Source organism: Rhyacophila brunnea, unplaced genomic scaffold (genome assembly GCF_057557595.1).
Source record: "Rhyacophila brunnea isolate RB1 unplaced genomic scaffold, BYU_Rbru_1.0 scaffold_22, whole genome shotgun sequence".
Classification (NCBI taxonomy): Eukaryota; Metazoa; Arthropoda; class Insecta; order Trichoptera; family Rhyacophilidae; genus Rhyacophila; species Rhyacophila brunnea.
Window position 1 is genome coordinate 6,691,035 of NW_028232882.1, and position 25,002 is coordinate 6,716,036.

General features: G+C 35.4%; 1 protein-coding gene across 1 annotated transcript in view; it reads left to right on the top strand.

Moving 5' to 3' along the window:
• Taf1 (TATA-box binding protein associated factor 1) overlaps positions 1-25,002 on the top strand; it is a 53,494-nt gene that overhangs the window by 17,314 nt on the left and 11,178 nt on the right. Inside the window, exons 12-26 of the mRNA XM_085949338.1 lie at positions 276-461; positions 815-987; positions 3,683-3,803; positions 6,163-6,320; positions 10,858-11,053; positions 12,930-13,196; positions 14,673-14,806; positions 15,185-15,353; positions 15,769-15,883; positions 17,138-17,340; positions 18,438-18,543; positions 19,515-19,651; positions 20,113-20,307; positions 23,599-23,841; positions 24,824-24,968. Of these exons, the coding sequence (XP_085805464.1) occupies positions 276-461; positions 815-987; positions 3,683-3,803; positions 6,163-6,320; positions 10,858-11,053; positions 12,930-13,196; positions 14,673-14,806; positions 15,185-15,353; positions 15,769-15,883; positions 17,138-17,340; positions 18,438-18,543; positions 19,515-19,651; positions 20,113-20,307; positions 23,599-23,841; positions 24,824-24,968 (2,548 nt within the window). The remainder of the gene's footprint in view (positions 1-275; positions 462-814; positions 988-3,682; positions 3,804-6,162; positions 6,321-10,857; positions 11,054-12,929; positions 13,197-14,672; positions 14,807-15,184; positions 15,354-15,768; positions 15,884-17,137; positions 17,341-18,437; positions 18,544-19,514; positions 19,652-20,112; positions 20,308-23,598; positions 23,842-24,823; positions 24,969-25,002) is intronic.

The following is a 25,002-nucleotide window of genomic DNA, read 5'->3' on the forward strand; positions in this document are numbered from 1 at the left end:
CATGTCCGATCCTGATAGGATCATATGGGCCTCCACAGAGTGGAGGTTTGTATTGACAGATTTTGTTTTTTACGAGAAATGGATGTCAGCCACTTGCTCAACCTATTAGGTCCATACCCTGACACACACAAATTGAAAAACAATTTTTGTACTTGCCAGACCCAGGATTCGAACCTGGGACCCACGGCTTTGTAGTCCAACGCTTATGCCGCGCGGCCACCGTGGGTTTCAGAAATAATTAGTGAGGAAATTTTGTTATTTTACATTTATTCCAGCAACGGGAGTCTGAGCGTATGGCGTCAGGCGGAGGCGACGTGTTCTTCATGAGGTCTGCGGAGGACCTGAGCGGGCGAGACGGCGAGCTGGTCCTCGTGGAGTTCTGCGAGGAGCATCCTCCGCTTGTCAACCAAGTGGGAATGTGTTCCAAGATCAAGAACTATTACAAGAGATGCGCTGGAAAGGTGAATTCTTCCATTCGTCTTAGAAAAATTTAGGAGAGCAATTTTTCTTCATAATTAATTTCCTATTTTTTTGTTTACTTTATGGTTGCTGCATTATTAAGGAATCGATAAAAATACATGGGTTTTTTTACAAAGTTTTTTCCAATTAAATGGTAATAGATAATTTGACATTACTTTTGAAATGATTGATATGTTTCTGAAGCTTTTCCATATTGTATTGGTAAAATTTTATGTGATTATTTTCATTTCAGTACCCTTTTCAGGAAGGCAAACATAGGCATGCCTTTGCCGCAGTGACTGCAGATGATTTTGAAAAACCCAGCAGGTTTATCTTCAATATTTTATTCTTCTAGGACACTGGACCGAAGCCGTTCAAATATGGTGAAGTGGCATATGCGCACACGTCTCCGTTCCTGGGCATCCTGCCGCCTGGCCACTCCCAGCAGGTGGTGGAGAACAACATGTACCGAGCTCCCATCTATCCGCACACCATGCCCAACTCCGACTTCTTGGTCATCAGGACTCGGTGAGATATTCATCTAAATGAAAGATGTTCAATTAAAACTTGTCTTACAGAGATGAAACATATATATCGTCACTGTTCTGGCAGAAAACACTAATTCGAAAAAATGACATATTGAGTTAGTTACCAAAATGTTCCTTATTTCAAACTTTACCGTCTGGAAACCTTCTTAATAAATAAACAGTCTTTATTTTAAAGTCATCCTTTTTATGATTACTTAATAAACTCACATGATAGACCATTATTTCAAACATTTTAACAACTTCAAAGTCAAATTACTCAAAACTAGTATTCTCCAGTTAGTGTGTTCTGCCAGAACAGAGACGATATTATATTATTAGAGTCTGTCGGTTACATTCTTATTAAGATAATTGCAAAAAACTGTCAAGGACATTAAATTTAGCACTGTAAATAGAATATTTTCTTTTTGGACATAATATATTAGTTAACATTTATATAAGGTGAATAACAAAATAAAATGTCCATAATGTTATTAAAATTTATAAAAAATCATCTTTAAAGTTAGTCGTAAAATATAAAGAATGGCGGCTGATAAATATTTTTTTTTTACCATGTCCGATCCTCCACAGAGTGGAGGTTTTTGTATTAACAGATTTTTGACGCCTACAATGGCTTAAGCGTCAACCTATAACGTTGTGGGTCCCAGGTTCAAATCCTGGGTCTGGTAAGTCCACATATTGTTTTTCAATTTGTGTATGAGTCAGAGTATGGGCCTAATGCCAGCGCTCCATTGGCGAGTCAAAAGTCCGAGGACAATAAATCGTCCGATTTGTCTATGCCCTGCTACTGATCAATGAACGAATAAAAAAGTCGAGCTGTCAAAAGTAAAAAATTGCGATTATCGTAATGTCTTCTGATAACCCTATAATTTTGTGTTATTTATATGTAGACTTGCGTAAAATAATAAAGCAGTGAAAACAACACAAGATTTACGTTTTCTTTTATGAATTTCATAAATACAAATAAAAAAATAATTGGTAAATCTCTCATTTTATAATGTGTAAATTAACAAATAAATCAATGAAAATGTTTAAAACAATTACAGATTTTTTTGCGTTCCGAATGATTGCGTATTAATGTCAAATCGAATTTGCATTGCGATCGACGGACGAAGTCTGGCAACTCGGAGGTAAAATATCAAACATGTTTGAAATCCAACGAGCCTGGTCTGCGGATTAAAAAGTCCGCAGACCTGGGGTGCTCCACGCGAAAAAAAAGTCCGAAGACTGTAAATCGTCTGACTTGCGTGCCAATGGAGCGCCGGCATAATAGGTTGAACAAATGGCTGACATCCATTTCTTGTAAAAACTAAATCTGTTAATACAAACCTCTACTCTGTGGAGGCCTATATGATCTTATTAAGATCGAATATGGTCGGAATTTCATCAGACTTGATGCTTCTATGCAATGACATCAATATGGACGAAGCATCTGCAAAAAAAATGACACCCACTTTTTTGTGGGGTCTGCCGAATGGCATAATCTGATCTAACGCCATTACAATAAAGGTGATATTGCTATAAATTCCCGATGCTTTTTGTAGGGTCTGCCGAATGGTTCGGTTCGAACGGGTTCGCTCAAATGAACATTGACACTAGAAACACTGTTCTAACGCCATTACAATAAAGGTGATATTGCTATAAATTCCCGATGCGTGATATCGCATAATGGAAATTGCGTGACGTCTACCTATACATGTGCGAATGTCGCTATGTGCGAATTTACTTGCTAGCTACTGTATTGAGTGCGTTGTCCATTAATAATGTCATTGCTTCTATGTTTGCAAAGTATAAATAAAAAGATAGATAGATAGTAAGTTATTTTATAAAGATTTATTCTGCCAAACTTAGCGAAAGTCTGACATAAAGTATTTGGTAAGTAATTATTATTATATGCTTTAACATACTGTAACTCTGCTTTATAAATTTTGTAAAGTAAAGTTACTTCCCTACTTGATAAATCACCATTATTGTGGAACCGATGGGCAATTAGAAAATTTTACTACTAACAGAGATACAAAAGTGGGCGGTAGGTATAAAAAGGTTGACCACCCTTGATGTAATGTGACCTCACTGGGAATCTAATCCGGAGCCCTAATTTTTTTTCAATACAGGTAAGTTCATCGCGACCCCTGCGAGTGCGGATTCGTTATATCGTGATCTTTTTTAAAAACGGAAATTGTTGAAAGGAGAAATTATCCACCAAATTTAATTTTAATGTGGATGAGACGGAACTCTATTGGAAACGAATGCCAACACGTACGTTTATTTCCATAGAGGAGAAGACTGCTTCTGGATTTAAAGCATCTAAGGATCGTCTAACTCAGCAATGCAATGCATGTTAGAAGAGAACGACGGAGATTATGAGGGAGCGAGTGCTGTAAAACGTGGCTGTAATGCATTACTTGACAGTATGTAATCGCAAATTTTGCACAATAAACGTAGAGAGGCCAAACAAGGGAATCCCTCGTTGATCGCAAAATTTCGCTTATCGCGACCATGTCCAGAACGTATCCCCCGCGATGTTATTACCTGTATATGCAACGAAGAATTTTTCAATCAAAGAATTGTGGATGGGAAGGATAGTGGTTGTAGAATTTATTACCTATCTAAAGAAGTAATTCATGTATTGACGGTTGTATTATGGATATTCATAATATCTTGGGTTATATTTACAGTCAGCAATACTTTGTGAGGGAGGTAGACGCGCTGTTCGCTGCGGGACAGGAATGTCCACTCTACGAGGTTCCCGGGCCTAACTCCAAGAGGGCCAACAACTTTGTCAGGGACTTTTTGCAGGTTTGCATTCAAATTTATTTTTACGGTATAAATATTCCAGGTAGCCTTTCATTGGTGGAGTTTCAAACACTACAGATAATGTAGTTAATAATTCGACTAAGGTCGACTATGCAACATGAATGTGACATTCCTACAAGGTTTGATTTGTGACCATGTCGCAGACGTGACGAGTTTTGATGTGCCAGCTAAAACTTATTAGGGTTTCATCACACACCAAAATTGTTAAGGGGGGACATGCTCGTCGAAGGTCAAAATTGAGTTTTTATTGTATTTTCAAACCATGATCCTGGACACTCCTTAAACGTTGTAGATAATCTATTTATATAATTTTGAAGCCTTATTATCCTTTATAGTTATTTTAAACATTTGATGACTGCATAAAGTATTTTTGTTACATAAAATAGTATTCTTTTAAACCTCTCGCTCTAATGTTTTAGAATATAGTCATATTTCGGTACATAACTGTGCAGTGGTGTTAAGATTTTTTACGTTTATTAATTTTTAAACACATTTATGAAACCATTAGTATAATTTATTACGAGATAATTTTTGTAAAATATTCACGATAAAAAATTATATTGATAATCTCTGTGATCCCAAATTTGACAAGAATTAGGCATTTTAATATTCAAAAAATCAGCAAGATTAACACATTTGAAGATGATTCTAAAGATACTTATTATAAGCTATGTCTTTGACCATTCAAGTGTGATAAACATCTTATGAATAATGATTGCTTTATAATAATTATTGACCTAAGAATAAGATAGTGTTTTTTTGAAATACGCCATTTCTTTTGTCATTCCCTAGTGGTTAAGCTACAACATACGGCCGTAGCCATAAATTGACAAACTATAATTAAAGTAGGGAGTAAAATTAAATTAACGCGCGTGTTTGAACATGTACCTAACCGATTTTTTTTTTATTTTTTTTTAAACGGTACATGTTCAAACACGCGCGTCAATATCATTTTACTCCCTACTTTAATTATAGTTTATCAATTTATGGCTACGGCCGTATGTTGTAGCTTAACCACTGGGGAATAACAAAAGAAATGGCGTATTTCAAAAAAACACTACCTTATTCTTAGGTCAATAATTATTATAAAGCAATCATTATTCATAAGATGTTTATCACACTTGAATGGTCAAAGACATAGCTTATAATAAGTATCTTTAGAATCATCTTCAAATGTGTTAATCTTGCTGATTTTTTGAATATTAAAATGCCTAATTCTTGTCAAATTTGGGATCACAGAGATTATCAATATAATTTTTTATCGTGAATATTTTACAAAAATTATCTCGTAATAAATTATACAAATAGTTTCGTAAATGCGTTTAAAAATTAATAAACGTAAAAAATCTAAACACCACTGCACAGTTATGTACCGAAATATGACTATATTCTAAAACATTAGAGCGAGAGGTTTAAAAGAATACTATTTTATGTAACAAAAATACTTTATGCAGTCATCAAATGTTTAAAATAACTATAAAGGATAATAAGGCTTCAAAATTATATAAATAGATTATCTACAACGTTTAAGGAGTATCCAGGATCATGGTTTGAAAATACAATAAAAACTCAATTTTGACCTACGACGAGCATGTGGGCCGTTAAATGAAAAAGTTTTGCTTGAAATAATAACACATTTACGCTTATTATAATTCGTGCCACTGGTTTAATGGAAGAGCAGTCACACTGACAGTTAATGAATGAGTGAGTTCGAATCCCACCGGTCCATCTTTTTTTAATAGGTGTGTTTCGAAAGTTTTGTGTGTACCTATTTATATAAAACAGACATATCTAACTCAAACTGTCATCTATAACACAATGTCATTGTCATTCTTCAACTCGAACAAACGTATAATATTTGGCTGAGGACATTACAGATTAAACGACAACACTTATTTTTAACCATCATAAAGAAATACTTATTTTCCCATTCATCATGAAAATTAGAAGTTTTCTTCTTGGTCTTCTTTTGGGCACTCAATGGACTCATCGTCAACCTCCTCAGTTTATAAGGATTGGATTTACATAAATCTCTATCTCTCACTCCTGCGGCAGGCCGCGAGTGATGCAATACAAATTAAATGATACGACTAGGCCACGCAAAATGACTTTCACGCTGTTAAAATAGGATTGGTTAATGCTTCTATTTCAAAATCTCAATGAAATATGATATTACAACTGGATGTATATGGTTTTTATATTTTCATGACTCAATTCCTATGGGCCTATTATGCGATCGACCAAAATCTATCCCGCAATTGACGCGTTGGACAGGCCTGATACAAAACATTATTTTCTACGACCCGTGTTTTGCCATTTGACATTGTATTTACCATTTCAGGTGTTTATATACCGGCTGTTTTGGAAGTCTCGTGATCAGCCTCGGCGAATAAGGATGGACGACATAAAGCGAGCCTTCCCGGCACACTCGGAGTCATCTATCAGGAAAAGATTGAAGCTGTGTGCTGACTTCAAAAGGACTGGATTGGATTCCAATTGGTATGTGGAAACTTTGTTTGTTGCTATAGTCTGACCATTATATCTTGGCTACAGACGTCATAAAGGTGATCTGGGGAACTACAGATCCCCATCACACTTCACGGTACTAATTTACTCCCCCGACACACGCTATAGTCCGTAACACTCCATACAGTACTATAAAATCGTAGCCAAGTTATGATGGTTCTAGTATACATATTATGATCTCTCAAAATGTAAAGTCAATAGAATTGTTTCTTCTCATTCATTTTTTCTTCGTTGTAATGCTTCAATTACATTATGATGCACGTCACGCTGTCACGGTGACAAATTTTGTCTATGGTTTAGTCATTTTGCAAAATATTTTGAACGATCACTATCTCTGTAAATTCAATGATGGAGAAAACCAACTCTAATGCTAATTTCAATTAATATTAACAGTTTCTACGTGTGCGTTCACTAAAATTACTTGCGATATTGTATCCATAGATAATATTTTAAACAGAATCCAACCTGCAGACCACAGATAATAGACAACATTCTTATGGAAAATACATAGTGCCAACCGCTAAAAACATAAAACACATGATTTTGACATGAGTCAAAAATGTTTAGACATGATAAAAAACGTTCATTTAGTCATGCGGGAGTCGGTGCAGTCCGGTATGTGTGAAGTGACCTCAATGTTGTTGTAGTGATTTCGGCAGATTTTGCCGACTTGCAATGTTCGTTTAGAGCACAAGTTCTCAAACTTATTTGCACCTCCGCCCACTTTGAGATTAAAAAAAAATCTGGTGCCCCCCATATTTTTTAACTCACCTTTTTACATTACCATCTGTTACGTATCTTAAAAACAGTCATTGCAAATATGTGTAATTTTTGAACATGAATTATTATTTCGATAGGATAGATAGGGTGTGACCCATATCCTATTTCTGCGATCAAAGAATGTTTCAATGAGACTAAATAAAACTCATAATTAATCATATTTAGAAGTATTTTTATTAACGTTAAAAAAGGCTTTGAATTTAAAACTTATCTAATGCATTTCGACGAGTTTGTTAATGTCAGGCTCAAATTCACTTAAAAACAGCTGTAAGTCGCGTTCAGTAACTTGCAGCTGATTTCTCTTTTTAGTTAGTAACGTTGCTACAGCACTAAATCCACGTTCACACAAATACGACGATGGGAATGATATCAGAAATCGTTCAACAACCGACCATAACCCAGGTACAGTTGAGAGATTCGCTTCTGCAGCCAAAATTCTCAGTAGCCATTCTTGAATTTAATTTTTAATTCTTCGTTTGTTGTCAGTTCTATAAGTTATTCTAATGTAGGATTTTTATAGATAGAATTTGCCTGCCGTCGCCCCTCTAGATTTCCTAAGGCCCCCTAATTTTCTTTGAGCCTTCTACTGCCCCCCTGAAAACCTCCAGCGCCTACAAGGGGGTGTTATCGCCCACTTTAAGAAAGACTGATTTAGAGGTTCAAAATGTGTTACGGGATGGGAGCATCAGTCTCATAACATTTTAAACACTAAGAAAAACGATATTAAACACTTTTTTCCCGTAGCAGAAGCTTACTGTGACGTTACGTGATAGTACGCGACGTGCATCATAATATCCCCGACCATGTCCGATCCTGATAGGATCATATGGGCCTCCACAGAGTGGAGGTTTGTATTGACAGATTTTGTTTTTTTACGAGAAATGGATGTCAGCCACTTGCTCAACCTATTAGGTCCATACCCTGACACAAACAAATTGAAAAAACAATTTTTGTACTTGCCAGACCCAGGATTCGAACCTGGGACCCACAGCTTTGTAGTCCAACGCTTATGCCGCGCGGCCACCGTGGGCGTTTCTTGCGGAATTCTTGAAATTGGAAGTGCACTTAAAAAATCACCTAACTGTAATTGATGAAAAAAATCGGTACAGTTCGGTTATGAGGAATACAGCAGCAAACACATTTTGAAAATACCCGATATACTGGATTATTTGTTAGATTAACCTAACCAAACCTAACCTAAACTAACCCAAACTAACAAATAATCCAGTATATCGGGTATTTTCAAAGAGTGTTTTCCGCTGTATTCCTCATAACCGAACTGTACCAAAAAATCTATTTAAAGTCATGTTTTTAAAAAGCAGTTTTCTTTACTTCACCACTCAATAATGGTCATAATTACCACCTGTCCTAATGAATACGTCATCTTAATTAAGGGACGACTCTATATGGTACCATAGACAGGATATTTAATGGCATCAAGGTTTGCACTCTAATGAATGGTGAAAATGCATAAACTGGCTTGTCTTTTATTTAGTGGGATCCTTGAGACTGCTGCAAACCAGCATTTTTTTAATGTCATTTTGTCGTTGATAAACGAAGATCACCTCTATTCACGATATTAAGACGGTTTTCAGCTTTTGCGAGCAGATAAATAACCCAATTATTCCCCGATCAAGTAGATCCAAATTCAACAAAATGACTTGTTAAAAATTAGCTCTGTTCCAAAGTTTTTGAAATGTTTTCTCCATTTCACTATTAATCCAAAAATTATTATTGTTTTGTTTACACCCAACCATAGATAACAGACGTATATACAGTATAACCTCGTTTTTACGTGCCCGGAATTCACATTTTCCCGGCAATTGCGTGTATTTTTTTCAGTCCCGATGTATCAGTACATTTAATACCCGCATTTACGTTTTTCTTTCCCGCGATTTACGTCGGAAATATTCGAAATATGCGAGTTACGCGCGCTTGACAATGATTGGGTCGTGACATTCAAACGATTTTTCAATAAAAATTTTAATTGAATGTTGTTTTTTAATAAAACGTTATTTTTTTAGAAACATAAAATTTAAATGTTCTTTTTTTCAATACCCCCCTTTTACATTTTCCCTCCAATTAGGTTTTTTTTTTTCAGTCCCTTAAAAAACGTAAAATAGGGGTTATACTGTATATATATATCACTTAACTCAGTCTATGAGGAAAATGACATTCAATATTAATTTTGAAAAAGTAGAGCTAGAGAAAAGCAACAATTGTTTATTTATACGCTGTGACATTAGGCGGCCACAGACGTACAGTTTTCGTAGCAGGTTGAACCTGGCACAGACAATAACTGTACGTTAGTGGCCACACCACAGATCAGTTTAACTACCCCATTTAAATCTGTCGAACTGTCAACAGACGTGCCCATATACGTACAGTTATTGTCTGTGGCAGAGCAAGTGTCAAAAACTATGGAGGTTAGGTTCGCGGAGATAATACACAGGGGTATTGTTTCAATTAGTTTTAGGTAGGGTATACTTGAACGATATTGATACACGAATAATTTTACTTTGAATTTATTATGGTTATAATTGTTTTTATTAGAAACAAATTGACATAAAATACACACCTATGACGTTGTCATTCACAATTAGGTATATTAATTTATGTTGTGAACGTCTTAAATTAATAATTTGTAATATTCACTACATACAATAAATAAAATTTGAGTATTGAGTTATTAGTCTATATTTTCACAATAACTTAATATTTATAATGCTCTCTAAAATTTTAACATTTATATTATATTGTATAAAATAATATGTTTACATAAATAACTATAACTTTGTTTTACTCTCGTAAAAATGAATAAAATATAATATTTGCTATCTCCGCGTACATAATATTATTACATTTTTAATAATAAATGAATTTGTATTTTATAACAAGGAACACCAGCCGCAGTTGTATCGCGCGGTATATTCTACTTTACGTTACCAACATCTAACGTCACCCGAGAACTTTCGGCTAGTTGAAATTCCAACAGTTTTACAAAAACACGGGAGTAGGAGGTCGCTGGCAGTTTGAACCTGGCACACATCTGGCAGGTCGAAAACTGTCCGCCTGTGGGCGCAGCAGATTATCTACCAAAGATAACTGTATGGCCGCCATTACGTATTAACTGGCATGTTCAACCTGTTACGAAAACTGTACGTCTGTGGCCAGCAATTATAATTATTATTTATATCTAAATTATTGACCTCTCATATATGCTCTAAAAATACCATAAAATCTCCATTTTGACCCACGTGGCGCACGTAGGCCGTTAATGTAGGTATTGCTTTTGGTTGTCCACCTAAAATTGTTGAGGGAGCATCTTTCAACGAGGCGGTGTAGGCTGAGGTTGGATTTGCAAATTGGCAGACAAATGTCATAGTAGAAGTGTGAAGTTCTCGTCAAATGACCCTCTAATGCGAATTTACTTGTAGTTAACATAATCCTTTTTATTGCTTTAATTTCATACATTTAGGCTACATCTCTATGCGAGAAGGTTTTTCCAACATCTTTAGGAATATCAGTTTACTGTCGATTATCTGTTATTATGATTCTGCATTAATTGTCATGCATTCAGAGAACTCATAAATACTTAGTATTAACTGTAGATAAGAATTATAAGATCAATATGTCTGGCATGGTATATTCGCTCGAAGCCAATGGGCGGATGGGTTAAATTTCCATGGTGTTCTTTTTATTTCTAATGCTTGTGATGATGCGCACCCAGGTGGGTGATAAAGCCAGAGTTCCGGTTGCCGTCGGAGGAGGAAATCCGTGCCATGGTCTCCCCGGAGCAGTGCTGCGCGTACTTCAGCATGGCCGCAGCCGAGCAGCGCCTCAAGGATGCTGGATACGGAGAGAAGTTCCTCTTCGCACAGCATGAGGATGACGATGAGGAGATGCAGCTTAAGATGGACGACGAGGTATATCTCACCCATTCAACTTACCAAATTGATAATGTTAGCCCAGCCATCAATATGATCAACAGGAAACTAGAATAAACAGAGAATTAGTTAGTTGACAAGATTTAAGAATCTAACATTATTATGCAATGAAAAATGACTCTTAAGTGTCCTCTGTACCCGTATACTGAAACTCTGCTGAGGCAGTGGAGTCAGGAGTTGAAAGCGGATGCCAAGCACCTTGACTGCCATGCCTCAAGCGCTATCTTGTAGACTAACTTCCAGACGCCTGTAAGGCAGTGACGAAGGGGACGTAGGCTGTTAAGATCCCACATAAATAGTACATATTAATCATTGTTAGTAAAAAAAAATAATCGTTTATCTATAAAGTATCTAAAACTATACCATTAAACCATACATAATTTTAGATATTTTATAGATAGAAGAATATTTTTTATCGATTATGGTTTGGTTAGGCAGGGCCAATTTAAAAAAAACTAACCAACACTATCTGAAATATATTTTCTCAATTCAACGAAAAAAATAAGTATGTCTGAAAAAGTATGCATTATTTTTGTCAGATATCACACACTATGTACACATTGTAGTCTTAGTTCAACGGTAATAAATACATATGACTGACAATGATTAATATGCACTATTTATATCGAATCTTAACAGTCTACCTTCACCCCTCGCCACCGCTGTTAAGGTATGTCCTCAGATCTCAGCGGGGGCGTCAGATAAATTTCCATGGTGGAAGAGGAGAGTGGTCAATCCTCGTTTACTTATGTGGTACAAGGACCCCACATGCATTTATTTCTTATTTATTCTTGGCAAATAAGTCCGAAATGTAATGTTGGCCAAATTTCCACATCGAGCCGTGTGCAATGGTAGGCTCTTTCAAAGATATTTTCGCATGATTCAACATTTATTTTAGCTTTGATGTCCCAAATATTCTATGTTAGCTAATGAATTGTATATGGTTTCTTGATATGTAGTCCCAAAAAAGCAATCTGACGGTTAGTGTACCATATAAATTTTTCACAGCATACTGAAGAGTACTTCTCGAAACCTTTGTCTCATAACTGAGGATGGTGATCACTAAAATTACAAGCTTTGCCAACAATCTCCTTTCATCTGGAGCGATCCTGTGGTGATCTTGTCGCTTTAGTCATTATTAATTCAGTTAATTTCTAGATGACATCGCTCCATTTGGAAGGTGCACGTACGCGCAACCTCATCCCTTCGATACCACCACTGAACACTCCCCCTAGGCTACTCGAAGAGAAAAAGGGTTACAGTGCAACCCCGATCTACCGTTCTCGCATAAATCGTTTTCCCGCACGGATCGTTCATTTTTGAAAGTCCCGCCAAACGCCCATAAGAACAATGTTAAATAATCCCGCATTAACCGTTCCCCGATTTATCGTTTTCCTCTATCTATCATCTAAATATTATGGTCCTGTCACAAATATTATCCCGATTGACCTTTTTTTTTGAATATTTTTCATTTCGCTTTCATAGAATTGTTTATGATACATACAGACCTTTCAGTCGCGTTGCTTTGTTTGCACAGGTCGGTCGGCACACAGACTTTCTTTGCATCTCGTATCACGAATTTTTATAAGTCACAACTAAAATGTCCCCCATGAAGAAAACTAGAACTCTAGCTGAGAAACTGAAAATAATTCAAGGCGATTCAAATGAGTTCCCGCATTTATCGTTTACTTTTAGGGCCCCTTGAAAACCGTAGAATCGGGGTTTCACTGTATATCATAATTCTATTTTAATTTTGGCCGTCCTATAGCTACGTTTGGCAAATGCCAGAATATTTTTATACTTGACGATTAATTTCGTATTGTCTTATAAATTTAATTGCCATTTGAATCTACAGATAAAAGTGGCACCGTGGAACACAACGAGAGCGTACATCCAAGCGATGCGGGGCAAGTGCCTACTGCAGCTGACGGGGCCAGCAGACCCCACGGGCTGCGGCGAGGGCTTTTCATATGTTCGGGTGCCCAACAAGCCGACACAGAGTAAAGAAGAGCAGGACCAGCAGCCCAAGAGAACCGTCACTGGCACCGACGCTGATCTTAGGAGACTCTCCTTGAACGATGCTAAAGCGCTCTTGAGGAAGTTTGGAGTGCCCGAGGAAGAGGTTAGTTTAAAGCTCTTGTAATATTGAAGGTCTGACCCATAGACATCGAAGTAAACCTTCTATTGAGACATAAGGTCAGATACACAGATGTCGCCGTTAAGTTCACCTAATTATTACTGACTTATTTACGCTATATTTAAAATGACAACATACAGGAGCATGCATAGAACATCAAATAACCTACAATCTAAACCAATGATACTCAACCTTTTTTTTCTTCGGGCCAAATACATATATTTGTAAAGTAACGCGGGCCGCATCATTACTGATGTGATGAAAAAAATCATGAAACCCCCCTTTTTTACAAAACATTTTTGAGATTTTTAAAATTATAAACAAAAGTAATGTGTGTCCAAGCGTTTATTTCAAAATTAAAAATCATGTTCCTGATAATAAATGTGTTTCGGGCCGCACATAAAAGCTTAAAGGGCCGCAGGTTGAGTATCGCTGATCTAAACAATGCCAATTTTCATGCATGAACATAAATCGAATCTGTTAGTTAGTGACGACACACCGCTGCAAGTTAGTGATGTCATATCGCGTCATGACGTCACATTATGGCCAACTTCTCAATTTTGATTCCCCGATAATTAATTAAAATTCTAATGGATTTAAGTTTTGTATTATTCCATTTAAGTCCTTTTTTTGCGACCCGGGTTTCGCCTTTCGGCATCTTCAGGCGCCGTGTACACTCACCAAAGGCAAACACACACTGACAACGAACACTCTAAACTCTAGCTTATATAATAAATCAATACAATGAAGTAGGTAAAAACCCCATTACCTACCTATCAAGTCAAAGTTCACAAAAAATACAACAAACAAATTATGAATACAAAAATATATTTCGATTTATAAGAATAATAATTGCTCGTGCGGATCAAAATTCATTTCGAATTACAAAATAACTAATATTTCGATTTATAACGAACTTTTTGTATGATAAAACAATTTTGGGGGGTAAAAATTGGGAAAATATTCATTTTAGAGCGAATTTCGATTTAACGGCGTTCGAATTACCGAGATACGTTCTACTGTATTTGAAATTAAGATGCTACGTTTAACATAATATTTAGTTTTATTCTGAAAGAAAGACAAATATTATGTCATTATGATACCTTGTTTTTTCTCATCTTAGAAATTAACATTTAAAAATTATATTGCCATCGTGTTAAAATTTAGAATAAGGCCATATTTGGTCCATTAGATGTTTGTGGTTACAGCACTTTTTCACCTTCAATTTTCATCTAATTTAAAACTACATAATAATATATAGTAAAACATGTTTAGTAAATTTTTCAATGGTGTTTGTAATTGACCTGTAATTCCGTACATTCCATAAATAATTCCATAAAAAATATAATAGTCTTTTAATATAGAAATTTCAGAAGGCTACCTCTTGTTATAGACTAAACTCTTTGATTTCAAAATAATTCAATGTGTCGAATATGAAAATATATGTTGTTTCTGTTTCAGATAAAGAAACTATCCCGCTGGGAAGTAATTGACGTGGTGAGGACCCTGTCGACGGAAAAGGCGAAGGCCGGAGAAGAAGGCATGACCAAGTTCTCCAGAGGAAACCGATTCTCCATCGCTGAACACCAAGAAAGGTACATCATCAAAATAAATTGAATTTGTCATTCGTGATACAGTGTCAAATAAATCCGTTTACAGGCCAGGCCATCCATAGACTGAAACAGCATGTGGTTTTGAACTGTGTGCCCATACTAAACTTATGATTTTCTGTCATGGAAATATATTTTCACTAATAACTTTCAATAATATAATTGTAAAAATTTATTGTTCTCAGTTGTAACTCACCAATTTATTATTATTTGTTTATGCGGAAAACAGTTTTTCTTGAAAAAAAAATGGATTTAGGATATAAATTTAGATAAATGTCAGTATGTGTCGTATTTTAAAATAAATAAATAAAGTTTAAATTTAAATCTGAGAGACATGATTAAGAGTTGTTTGGCGTGTGTCAGGTACAAGGAGGAATGCCAGCGAATCTTTGAGCTGCAAAACCGCGTGCTGAGCAGCATAGAGGTTTTGTCCACTGACGAGGCGGAGAGCTCCGTTAGCGAAGAGTCCGACCTCGAGGAGATGGGGAAAAACCTTGAGAATATGCTCGCCAACAAGAAAACCACCGAACAGGTATACTTCCTTCTCTTCTGAATTCATTGATAACTTTAGCTGATACGGAGCAAGCGGATTTTCTTTAGAATCTCCGCCTACACTCCGTATAGTAAAACCGAAAAGATACAGCATCTTGGAAAGTAATATTATTTATAAATTGGCCAAGAGGCCCAATGACAGTAGTGTATTTAGTAATAAAAGTGAAACAATCGCAAACACCCAAGTTTTGAGAAAATCACATAAATACATTGTGACCTCACCGGGATCGAACCCGGAGCCGCCGGATGAAAGGCCAGCACCTTGCACAAGTGCACCACGAAAACCGCCTTGACCTTTTGGACTTAAACCCTAGTTCCGGGCATATTAGAGATTATACAACACATACATCCCAATTTTGAGTTACTGAAGCAATTTGTTTTGATAATTTGTTCAGCTGTCACTGGAGCGTGAAGAAGCGGAAAGAGCTGAACTCCGTCGCATGATAATGGGACAATCGGACAACAAATCTCGTGGCAAAGACTCCGACCAGCAACCTAGTCAATCGCACGGTAACAATTCGGCATCTTTATAGCCTAACGTAACCTAACAATACCATTAATGCCGTCTGCATTACTGCTTACTATGGATATAATTACATATATGATTATGTGTGCAGATATTACCAAAATAAGTTTTGAATAGGTACTTAAATTCATAGTATTAGAAAATCTATATTTAAATTTGACATTTCATGACGGTATCAAAGCAGATATTTGAATATAAAATTTAGCTATACATACCTGTGGAAAGGTACTCACTTGTTAATTTTATGTAGACTGTCAAAAGCAATACATTATCCAATATTTTTAAGATGAATAATCACGTAAATCACCAAAAAATCCCTACGTAGATTATTAAAAAACAACACACTTCAAATCAAAGCTGCCATTTTGTTTTCAGAGCTGCCAATAGAAGATGAAAATATTGCACAATAAAATTGTTCAATTCGAAAATCGAACTGCCTATAAATTTCCTAATACGGTATGCGTATAAGACTCATTCTATCTAGATTCTAGAGTTTGAATTTTTTAATTTTAAATGCCGCCGCACGTTATTTTATAGCAGTCGGTCTTTAGTTATACTTAAAACTAATTCAGATATTGAGATATTCCATGATATAAACTGAGTTTAGGTTGCTTAAAATAGAGCCTGTTCAACTCACTCAATAAACTTTCTTGCAGTTACTCATAATGGTGTGTTGCTGCCAAAAGTTTGTAAGTCGATAATTTAGGTGTTCAGAGTTAACCACGAATTATGTGTCTGTATATAAATATGTATGCTAGAAAAAAAATCATGGTCATCTGATATAATATAAAGCACAGAGAAGTTAGCAGTATGCCTGATTTTAGAGGGCATCTCAAACTTCAAATTGCAATTTTCCATAACGTGATGTCGAGGCTTACCAACTTTTGGCAGTAACCCCACAGTTACTGAAGAATGGATTATATCCGTGTATGGTGTGATTATGTTCAATTTTCTTCATCAATTCTCATGGCAGCTATTTGAATGTTTGGTTTTCTGTTGTAAATCATATTATATGTTTTTGGATGTTTTTAAATTTTAGTAAAAATTCTCAACAAATTAAAATTTTAAAACATTCCTGATTTACCACAGAAAACCAACTTCACAAATAGCTACCCTTAGAATTGATGTTTTTAGACATATCAACATATTCCCGCCATACACGGATATGAATGTAGTATAATCCGTATTCAAATATCCGTTTCATCGTGTTTCTCTCAAACTTATCTTGTTACTTTCAGCTGGTCGAGTTCTGCGTATAGTCCGAACTTTCCGGAACGCTGTGGGCAAGGAGTACACCCGAGTGGAGATCGTGAGGAAGGCGCCCGTCATAGAAGCCTACACCAAAATCAGGTCCACCAAAGACGAGGCCTTCATCCGTCAGTTTGCAACGCTCGATGACGCCCAGAAGGAGGAAATGAAACGTGAAAAGAGACGAATTCAGGTGTGATATCTCTTCAAAAATATTATTGTTATACTAAAAAATCCTGGAATATTGTCATCCTCATCCTAAACCTACCAGTGGTGGCTGCTCCAACACCAAAAAAACTTTCTGCGCTCCAACAATTTTATGAAAGAAAAAAATGTTATTCGATTTTGTTATTCATAACAAGATTAACAGAATCATTGACAAATAAGTTAGTTTATTTTGAATAATGTTGTATGGAGACCCTATGTTTGGAGTGCCGGATCGCTCCCGAATTTTAATAGAATGTATCGTCATCACATTTGTACCAAATTTCAAGTCTCTACGTACGCGGAAATTAGGCGAAAATTGATAGCAACAGGAAATGTTTCAGATTTAATCTTATCTTTATTATTTCAATGCTAAGCTTTGATCAATAAATCCCATCAAATAATGTGAATCATATACACACTGTAGGGACATTGCCCGCAATTCTTGACTGTATTTATGACATGTTTATTTAGATGGTTGCCATTATAACATGCCTCATTGGAGTTAGGTTCGATAGTTTTGACAGAAAACTATACATACCTAGTTATAATGCGCCTAGCAAGAGAGAGTGTTGACGTAAATGACGTAGTGAGTCCACGATATTCATAATTGCCCTACCTAATTGCAGGCGCACTAGAAGAAATCGCATCCGCACATGTTCGAATTTAAATTATTCCACTAAAGTTATTTATTTATTTAAGAAAACAAATCATTGTGGACATAACAAATTAAAATTCAGGACGACGTTCACAACATGAGATTTACATTATAACAAAATATTACTCTCACAAGAGAGAAGAAAATAACAATACTAATAAAAAACAAACAATTTTATACAACAAAATAAAGTTTCAAAAACAAAATACAAAGTACATAATTGAAAATGTCTACGTCTTTAGGGAGCGTATTTACTAATCTTGCACTACTTGCTAATGGTGCTTTGGGTTGATTCGAGGAAACAGTTCTGACCCAGAATAGGTAATGGCTGCGACATGATCAGCTGTCATTAAATGAATATTTAGGTATCATTTATGGAAGTCATTTCTATGTGCTTAGAAGTAAAGCGTATTTGTATTGATTTGCAGGAACAATTACGCAGAATCAAGCGTAACCAGGAGAGAGAGAGGCTGGCCAGTAACACTACCACTCCGGCTGGATCATTCCCTCTCGGAATGGGGTCGTCTCTGTCAGGTTGATTCACTTATTCAATATTAATATCAATAAATAAGTTATTTTATTTTAAAACTCAGGAGTTAATTTTCAAATTTGGTCAAATCCACTTTAATAATTATAAATTGTAATGATAATTAAATTTACCCTATGTAATTATTGCTCAGTTGAAGATATCGCAATCTGCGCAATTTCAAGGTTAAGGCTATACCTCAGCTCAGGCATGGTCTAAAAAGATCGTAACTATGCGACGCGCGGATTGTGCTAATGACGCGTGCCGACCGGAACATAATTTGTCATAAAAATTCAACATGCGTCCATTTAGTGCTATGTTTATTGTTAAATTAGTAATAATAATATATTCATTGACATGTTTTCTTTTCGAGTACATGCATAACGTTTTTTAGTCATCTTTCCACGATATAAGAATATATTCTTATGACGCCATCATAAAAAAAATTAACATACTCTAACCTCGAATGCCGCTCGGCGTTTGGTGAGGAATGCGAAATTTCGTCCCACCTATTATTGAAAATTATTTGCCGCTTCACTTATGTATGCTCTTAAATTGTTCCACTATTAAAAATTTTAATAATTTTTTAACAAAACTACAAGTCTTCAATAGTATACTATACATGGCTAGATACTTGTTGTGAATGTGATTTCAAATCTATAAAAAAAATTTACTTCTCCCGGGTTTCGCCTTTTGGCATCTTCAGGCACGGCTATAAATTTGGTTACATACATTCAAATTTTGACTAATGAAACAAAAATCATTTGACATTTTGGAAACCATTTTTCTGAGCATGATTTCTTGTAGGTACATAATTGATAATTTTGTTGCCATAGTGTCATTGCAATCTTAGTGATTGGTTGATTTATTTCCAATGGTAATGTGACTGTGACATCAAAATTAATGTCACCATACAGGTATAAAATATACATTCACTTTCAGTTGATTGATTGAGCCGTTCGCTTGAATGTTTATTCAGGTTCTGACATGTTAGGTGGAGAGCCTTCAGCCGGCAGTTCAGGGATGCCTTCACTCATCGCTCCGCACCGAATCAAGCAAGAAGACACCTCCCCCAAGAGACGGAGAACCAAACTTAAGCCGGATCTCAAACTCAAGGTTAACTCTTAGAGCAAGAATACTATAAAATTTATCACATGCCGTGTTTCAATTTCAATCTGCCATTTTACATGATTAATTTTGTCTTTTTATCAAATTTACCACACTAAAAACATTTCAGAAATGCCAATTCAGCATTAAAATATCAGATTAAACCATAGAGGTATTAAATAAAAAGAGGGGCAAGGAACCGGCTTTCTCATACAACTGAATGAAGCACGCCAACAATAACCGACAACTTACGAAAAATAACAACGCGATAAAAAAATGCTGGGTATCACAGAGGATTTATTTTGGCATTATAACGTACCCATATAGGTGGAAGTTTTGCCGCAACTTAATTACCATCCTGCCTCACCATACTTTCATATAACCTGCTGCCCCTAGGCTTAAACATATGACATGTTATGTAATACTAAAAATGATGTGTTCTCTTGTAATGTATGTTCACATAATTGCAGTGTGGAGCTTGCGGTCACGTGGGGCACATGCGAACGAACAAGGCATGCCCTCTTTACTCGGGGGCGGCTGGTCCGCTGAACGTGGCTCTCACCGAGGAGCAGGAGGAGGAGATCCAGCGGGAATTCAACCAGGTGGATGAGGAACTCGTCAATATTGAAGATACCAAGGTCACGCTCAGCAGTAAACTCATCAAGGTAACTTCTATTATTTATCGCACTTTCACAAGTCATACCTTTGTCACATGTTTGGTATTAAGCCGATCTGATTGATCACAATAATATTAACCCTTTTACTCCTATTCGGCCCACCATACCTATAGCTGGCCATATACGTACAGTTTTCGTAACAGGTTGAACATGCCAGTTAATACGTAATGGCGGCCATACAGTTATCTTTGGTAGATAATCTGCTGCACCCACAGACGGACAGTTTTCGACCTGTCAGATGTCTGCCAGGTTAAAACTGCCAGCGACCCCCACTCCCGTGTTTTTGTAAAACTGTTGGAATTTCGACTCGCCGAAAGTTCTCGGGTGACGTTAAATGTTGGTAACGTTAAGTAGAATATACCGCACGATACAGCTTCGGCTGGTATTACTTGTTATAAAATACAAATTCATTTATTTTTAATAATGTAATAATATTATGGACGCGGAGATCCCAAATATTATATTTCATTTATTTTTACGAGGGTAAAACAAAGTTATAGTTATTTATGTAAACATATTATGTTATGCAACATAATATAAATGTTAAAATTTTAGAGAGCATTATAAATATTAAGTTATTGTGAAAATATAGACTAATAACTCAGTATTCAAATTTTATTTATTGTATGTAGTGAATATTACAAATTATTAATTTAAGACATTCACAACATAAATTAATATACCTAATTGTGAATGACAATGTCGGTAAATCTAAATAAAATTTAAGTATATATTTTAATAATATCATAGTAATTAATTATTATACTGATGATTGATGTAAATATAATTTTGTGGCATGTTTAAATTTATTGTATACCTATATAAATATTACCGTATTCTAAAAATATGACCAAATAGATAATTAATACTGTCCATTAAAGGGAATAATTCATTCAAAAGATAAGATTATAGTTCATATTTTATATTTACACGAATGTGTATAATATTGTTTCGGTGAATCGATAAAATACACAATCCACTAGCGAAATCATGATTTATTTTACAAACATCATTGGTGTGTATTTTATGTCAATTAGTTTATAATAAAAACAATTATAATAAAAACAATTATAATCATAAAAAATTCAAAGTAAAATTGTTCGTGTATCAATATCGTTCAAGTATACCCTACTTAAAACTAATTTTAACACTACCCCTGTGTATTATCTCCGCGAACTTAACCTCCATAGTTTTTGACACTTGCTCTACCACAGACAATAACTGTACGTATATGGGCACGTCTGTTGACAGTTCGACAGATTTAAATGGGGTAGTTAAACTGATCTGTGGTATGCCCACTAACGTACAGTTTTTGTACAGTTATTGTCTGTGCCAGGTTCAACCTGCTACTAAAACTGTACGTATATGGCCAGCTTATGCGAAAACTCCATCTGGGCCGATTCCATCGGCCAAAAGTTTGGAACCAAATTTACGATTTATTCCAATTTTTTTCCATCATATTTCGTCTGGTAGACAAAGCACTATATTCTCTCTGTGTTAGGTGTGACTAGGGTCATTTTAAGTTTTCATATTTCTTTTTGTTGTTTTATGATTCATATATCACATTACATTATGAATTTTGTAATGTTTATGATCTGACCTAACAAACAATGAATGCCTACTGTTCTTTTGGTAGGATGGTGGAAAAATACACGAATAAATATTATAATGGTTTAGTGCTTTGAAACTTATTTTTTGAAATTAGTTCATTCCCATATCAGTTAGTCCTCGATACTGTATCGAATTCTCGTGCGATTTCGTGAATTGAATAATATTCTTGAATACCTTGACACTACATGATTTTTTTTTTTGATTACTTTATAAAAATTCTATTTCATAGAGAAATAATGTTTATTTTTTTTTCTGTTACTCGATAAGAATAGATTATACTATAAAATTTGATATATCAATTATAAATAAAAAAATATTGTCACATTTGTTTAGTAGTTCAAACATAGTTTTATCCGTTCATTTCTAAATAAATATTGATACATTATTTTTTTCCTTTTGTTTTATTGATGTAAACTATCAATATTATTACATATTATTGCTTTATACACCATTGAGAACACACAAAAAAAGTTTCAAATTTTTAAACATGTGTAGATTTATTTATTTAAAAAAAACCAAATCGAAGATTTTTTGGCAAAAAACGCTTGGGAGTTTTCACATATGCTAGGCTAAATCTGCTAGGAGTAAAAGGGTTAATAGGGTATTTGAGAAAATATTGTCTCATTTATAATACCTAAGTGTCCATTTTGCATGTAATCTTGAATTAATGGAAATCTGGAAACTGGATATACACCATTTACACACTAACCCACCTATATGGCAAGTACTGGTAGGAGCTTCTGCTTTACCCCGAATCGACATGTTGTATAACTTGACTGATCACCTATTCAATAAAGTGTGATGCTGCTTACCTTTGGTGTTCAAATGGAAACTGACTTACTCTAAGCTAGCCATTCAAACTCGACGACAGTGATAGTCACTCGGCTGTCATCTGTCTCTGTCTGTTAAAATCAGACTGATATTTTCTGTGGTTACATGTAAATTGTACGTATTACATTTCAGCGTAGCATAGTTCGCCGTGAGCTTTCTTATCGGAAAGAGATGACCGTACTACGGTCAACTGTATTTCATATATTCAAGAATGAAAACCTAACCTATAATGCCCTTCTAAGGAAGAAGGCAATAACTGACTCTCACACACTTTCGAGATAAATGACATAATGTGTTTTTTCTCAAACTTTAGTACTGTGAATTAATAAAAAACGGTGGTAATTTTTATTAGTAGGATGTTAAAATATAAACAAAGTAATAATAAACAAGCAGTAACTGCAATGAATAGGTGCTATTACTGCCTTTTTGCTAAAAAAATGTATTATTTTAGAAGATGTCTATTTTTTCACTAAGGATTTTAACGGTATTTTAGTGATAATTCAAAATTATCTAACGGATAGCATTCATAACCCAATTTCACAAGTTTTGTGAGTTACTGCCTTCTTCCTTGGAAGGGCAGTATAATCCAGTATATCTCTATTTTCAAAAATTTTTGCGGCTGGCTTCCTGTAAACCGACAAGAACCGTGTTTTATTTAGACATGAGTACACTCAGTACAAAAAAAAGTTGGACGGTCTTTAATATACGACCATATATTTCCGATACAACATTTCAGGGTGAAGTGTGATACGGCGAACTGCATACGTACAAATTTGCAGACACGATGTTCTGTGAGACCTGTTGTATTTATATTTATTATATTTTCCGTAATTGCAGCACGCTGAAGAGATGAAACGGAGGACGATGGTCCTTCGCGTTCCACGTGATGCGGTGGGAGGTCGTGGTGGTCACGGCAGCCGGCGACGTGGGGCGGAGGCGTGTGACTACCTAGTGAAACGGCCAGCAGAACGCCGCCGCACTGATCCTCTAGTCACCCTATCCAGTCTGCTGGAAGACGTCCTTAATCACATGAGGCATCTACCAGATGTGCAGCCCTTCCTCTTCCCTGTTAACCCCAAGGTAAGCCTATACTATCAGAAAGGAAAAGAAAGATAAGTCTGATAAATGGAAAAATGTGTTAACTATGCCAAATTAACCATACTGGAAATAATTACAAGATAAAAAGAACTTTTTATAGGTATACCACGTTTTTAAATTTTCTGTTGAATCATATAAACTTGACAATTCTATGTATTAATAAAAACTTTTTATTGTACTTGATAGAAATACTGAATAAATATTATAGAATATTGAAAAGTTTATTTTGACATTTCATATTGATTTCCATAGTAACGCACGTATATATTAATAATTTAGTTGCTAGGACCCCCTTAGCAACCGACAACAATAACTTTCCATACAAAACAGAATTAACTGAAAATGAATTTAATTCAGCTTAAAAATGGCTAAAAGTATTAAAAGAATGCATTGTCGTCATCTTCTGATATATTCTAAAAGTTTCAAATGTCTAGCTAGTCGGGAAGTTAGTTAAAAATCTTCAATCGTCCAATACAAATCTTGAACAAACAAGAAAAAATCTGTACCGGACAAACAAGAATACGAGCTAATAAAAACGTGGTAAAATAGGAATTCACCAGATGCTAAATATGCTTAATAAAAATGGAATCGATACTCTACTATCTGTATGTGTATATCTGTGGAACGGTGTGGTCGGGAAAGTGACCCCTTTATTAGACAAAGTCTGAATTCGTCCTTATACATAAGAAGGGCTTGACAAGAAAGTGTTGAAATTACCACACGATCTCACTGATCTCCCACACAAGTAAAATTTTGCTGTATGTACCTACTTAGTAAACATATGAAGCACTGTTCCAGCAGCAAAGGTTTGGGAAACTCTGTACGAGCATGCAGAATTTACCTTTCTCTAGCCATATGATACTGCAACTTACAAAATAATCAAATACTTCTTCCAAGTGAATTGTAAAGCTGGTAATCTAAAATCTATCTGATATGTGGATTGTTTAATCGATTGCTTGAGTAGCTGGTGCTGGACTATCATCGCATCGTGACGCGGCCCATGGACTTGCAGACCATCCGGGACAATCTTCGTCAGAAACAGTACCAGAGCCGTGAGGAGTTCCTTGCAGACGTTAACCAGATCGTGGACAATTCCAACCTTTATAATGGTATTAAAATATTGCATCTTTATATTTTTCCCCC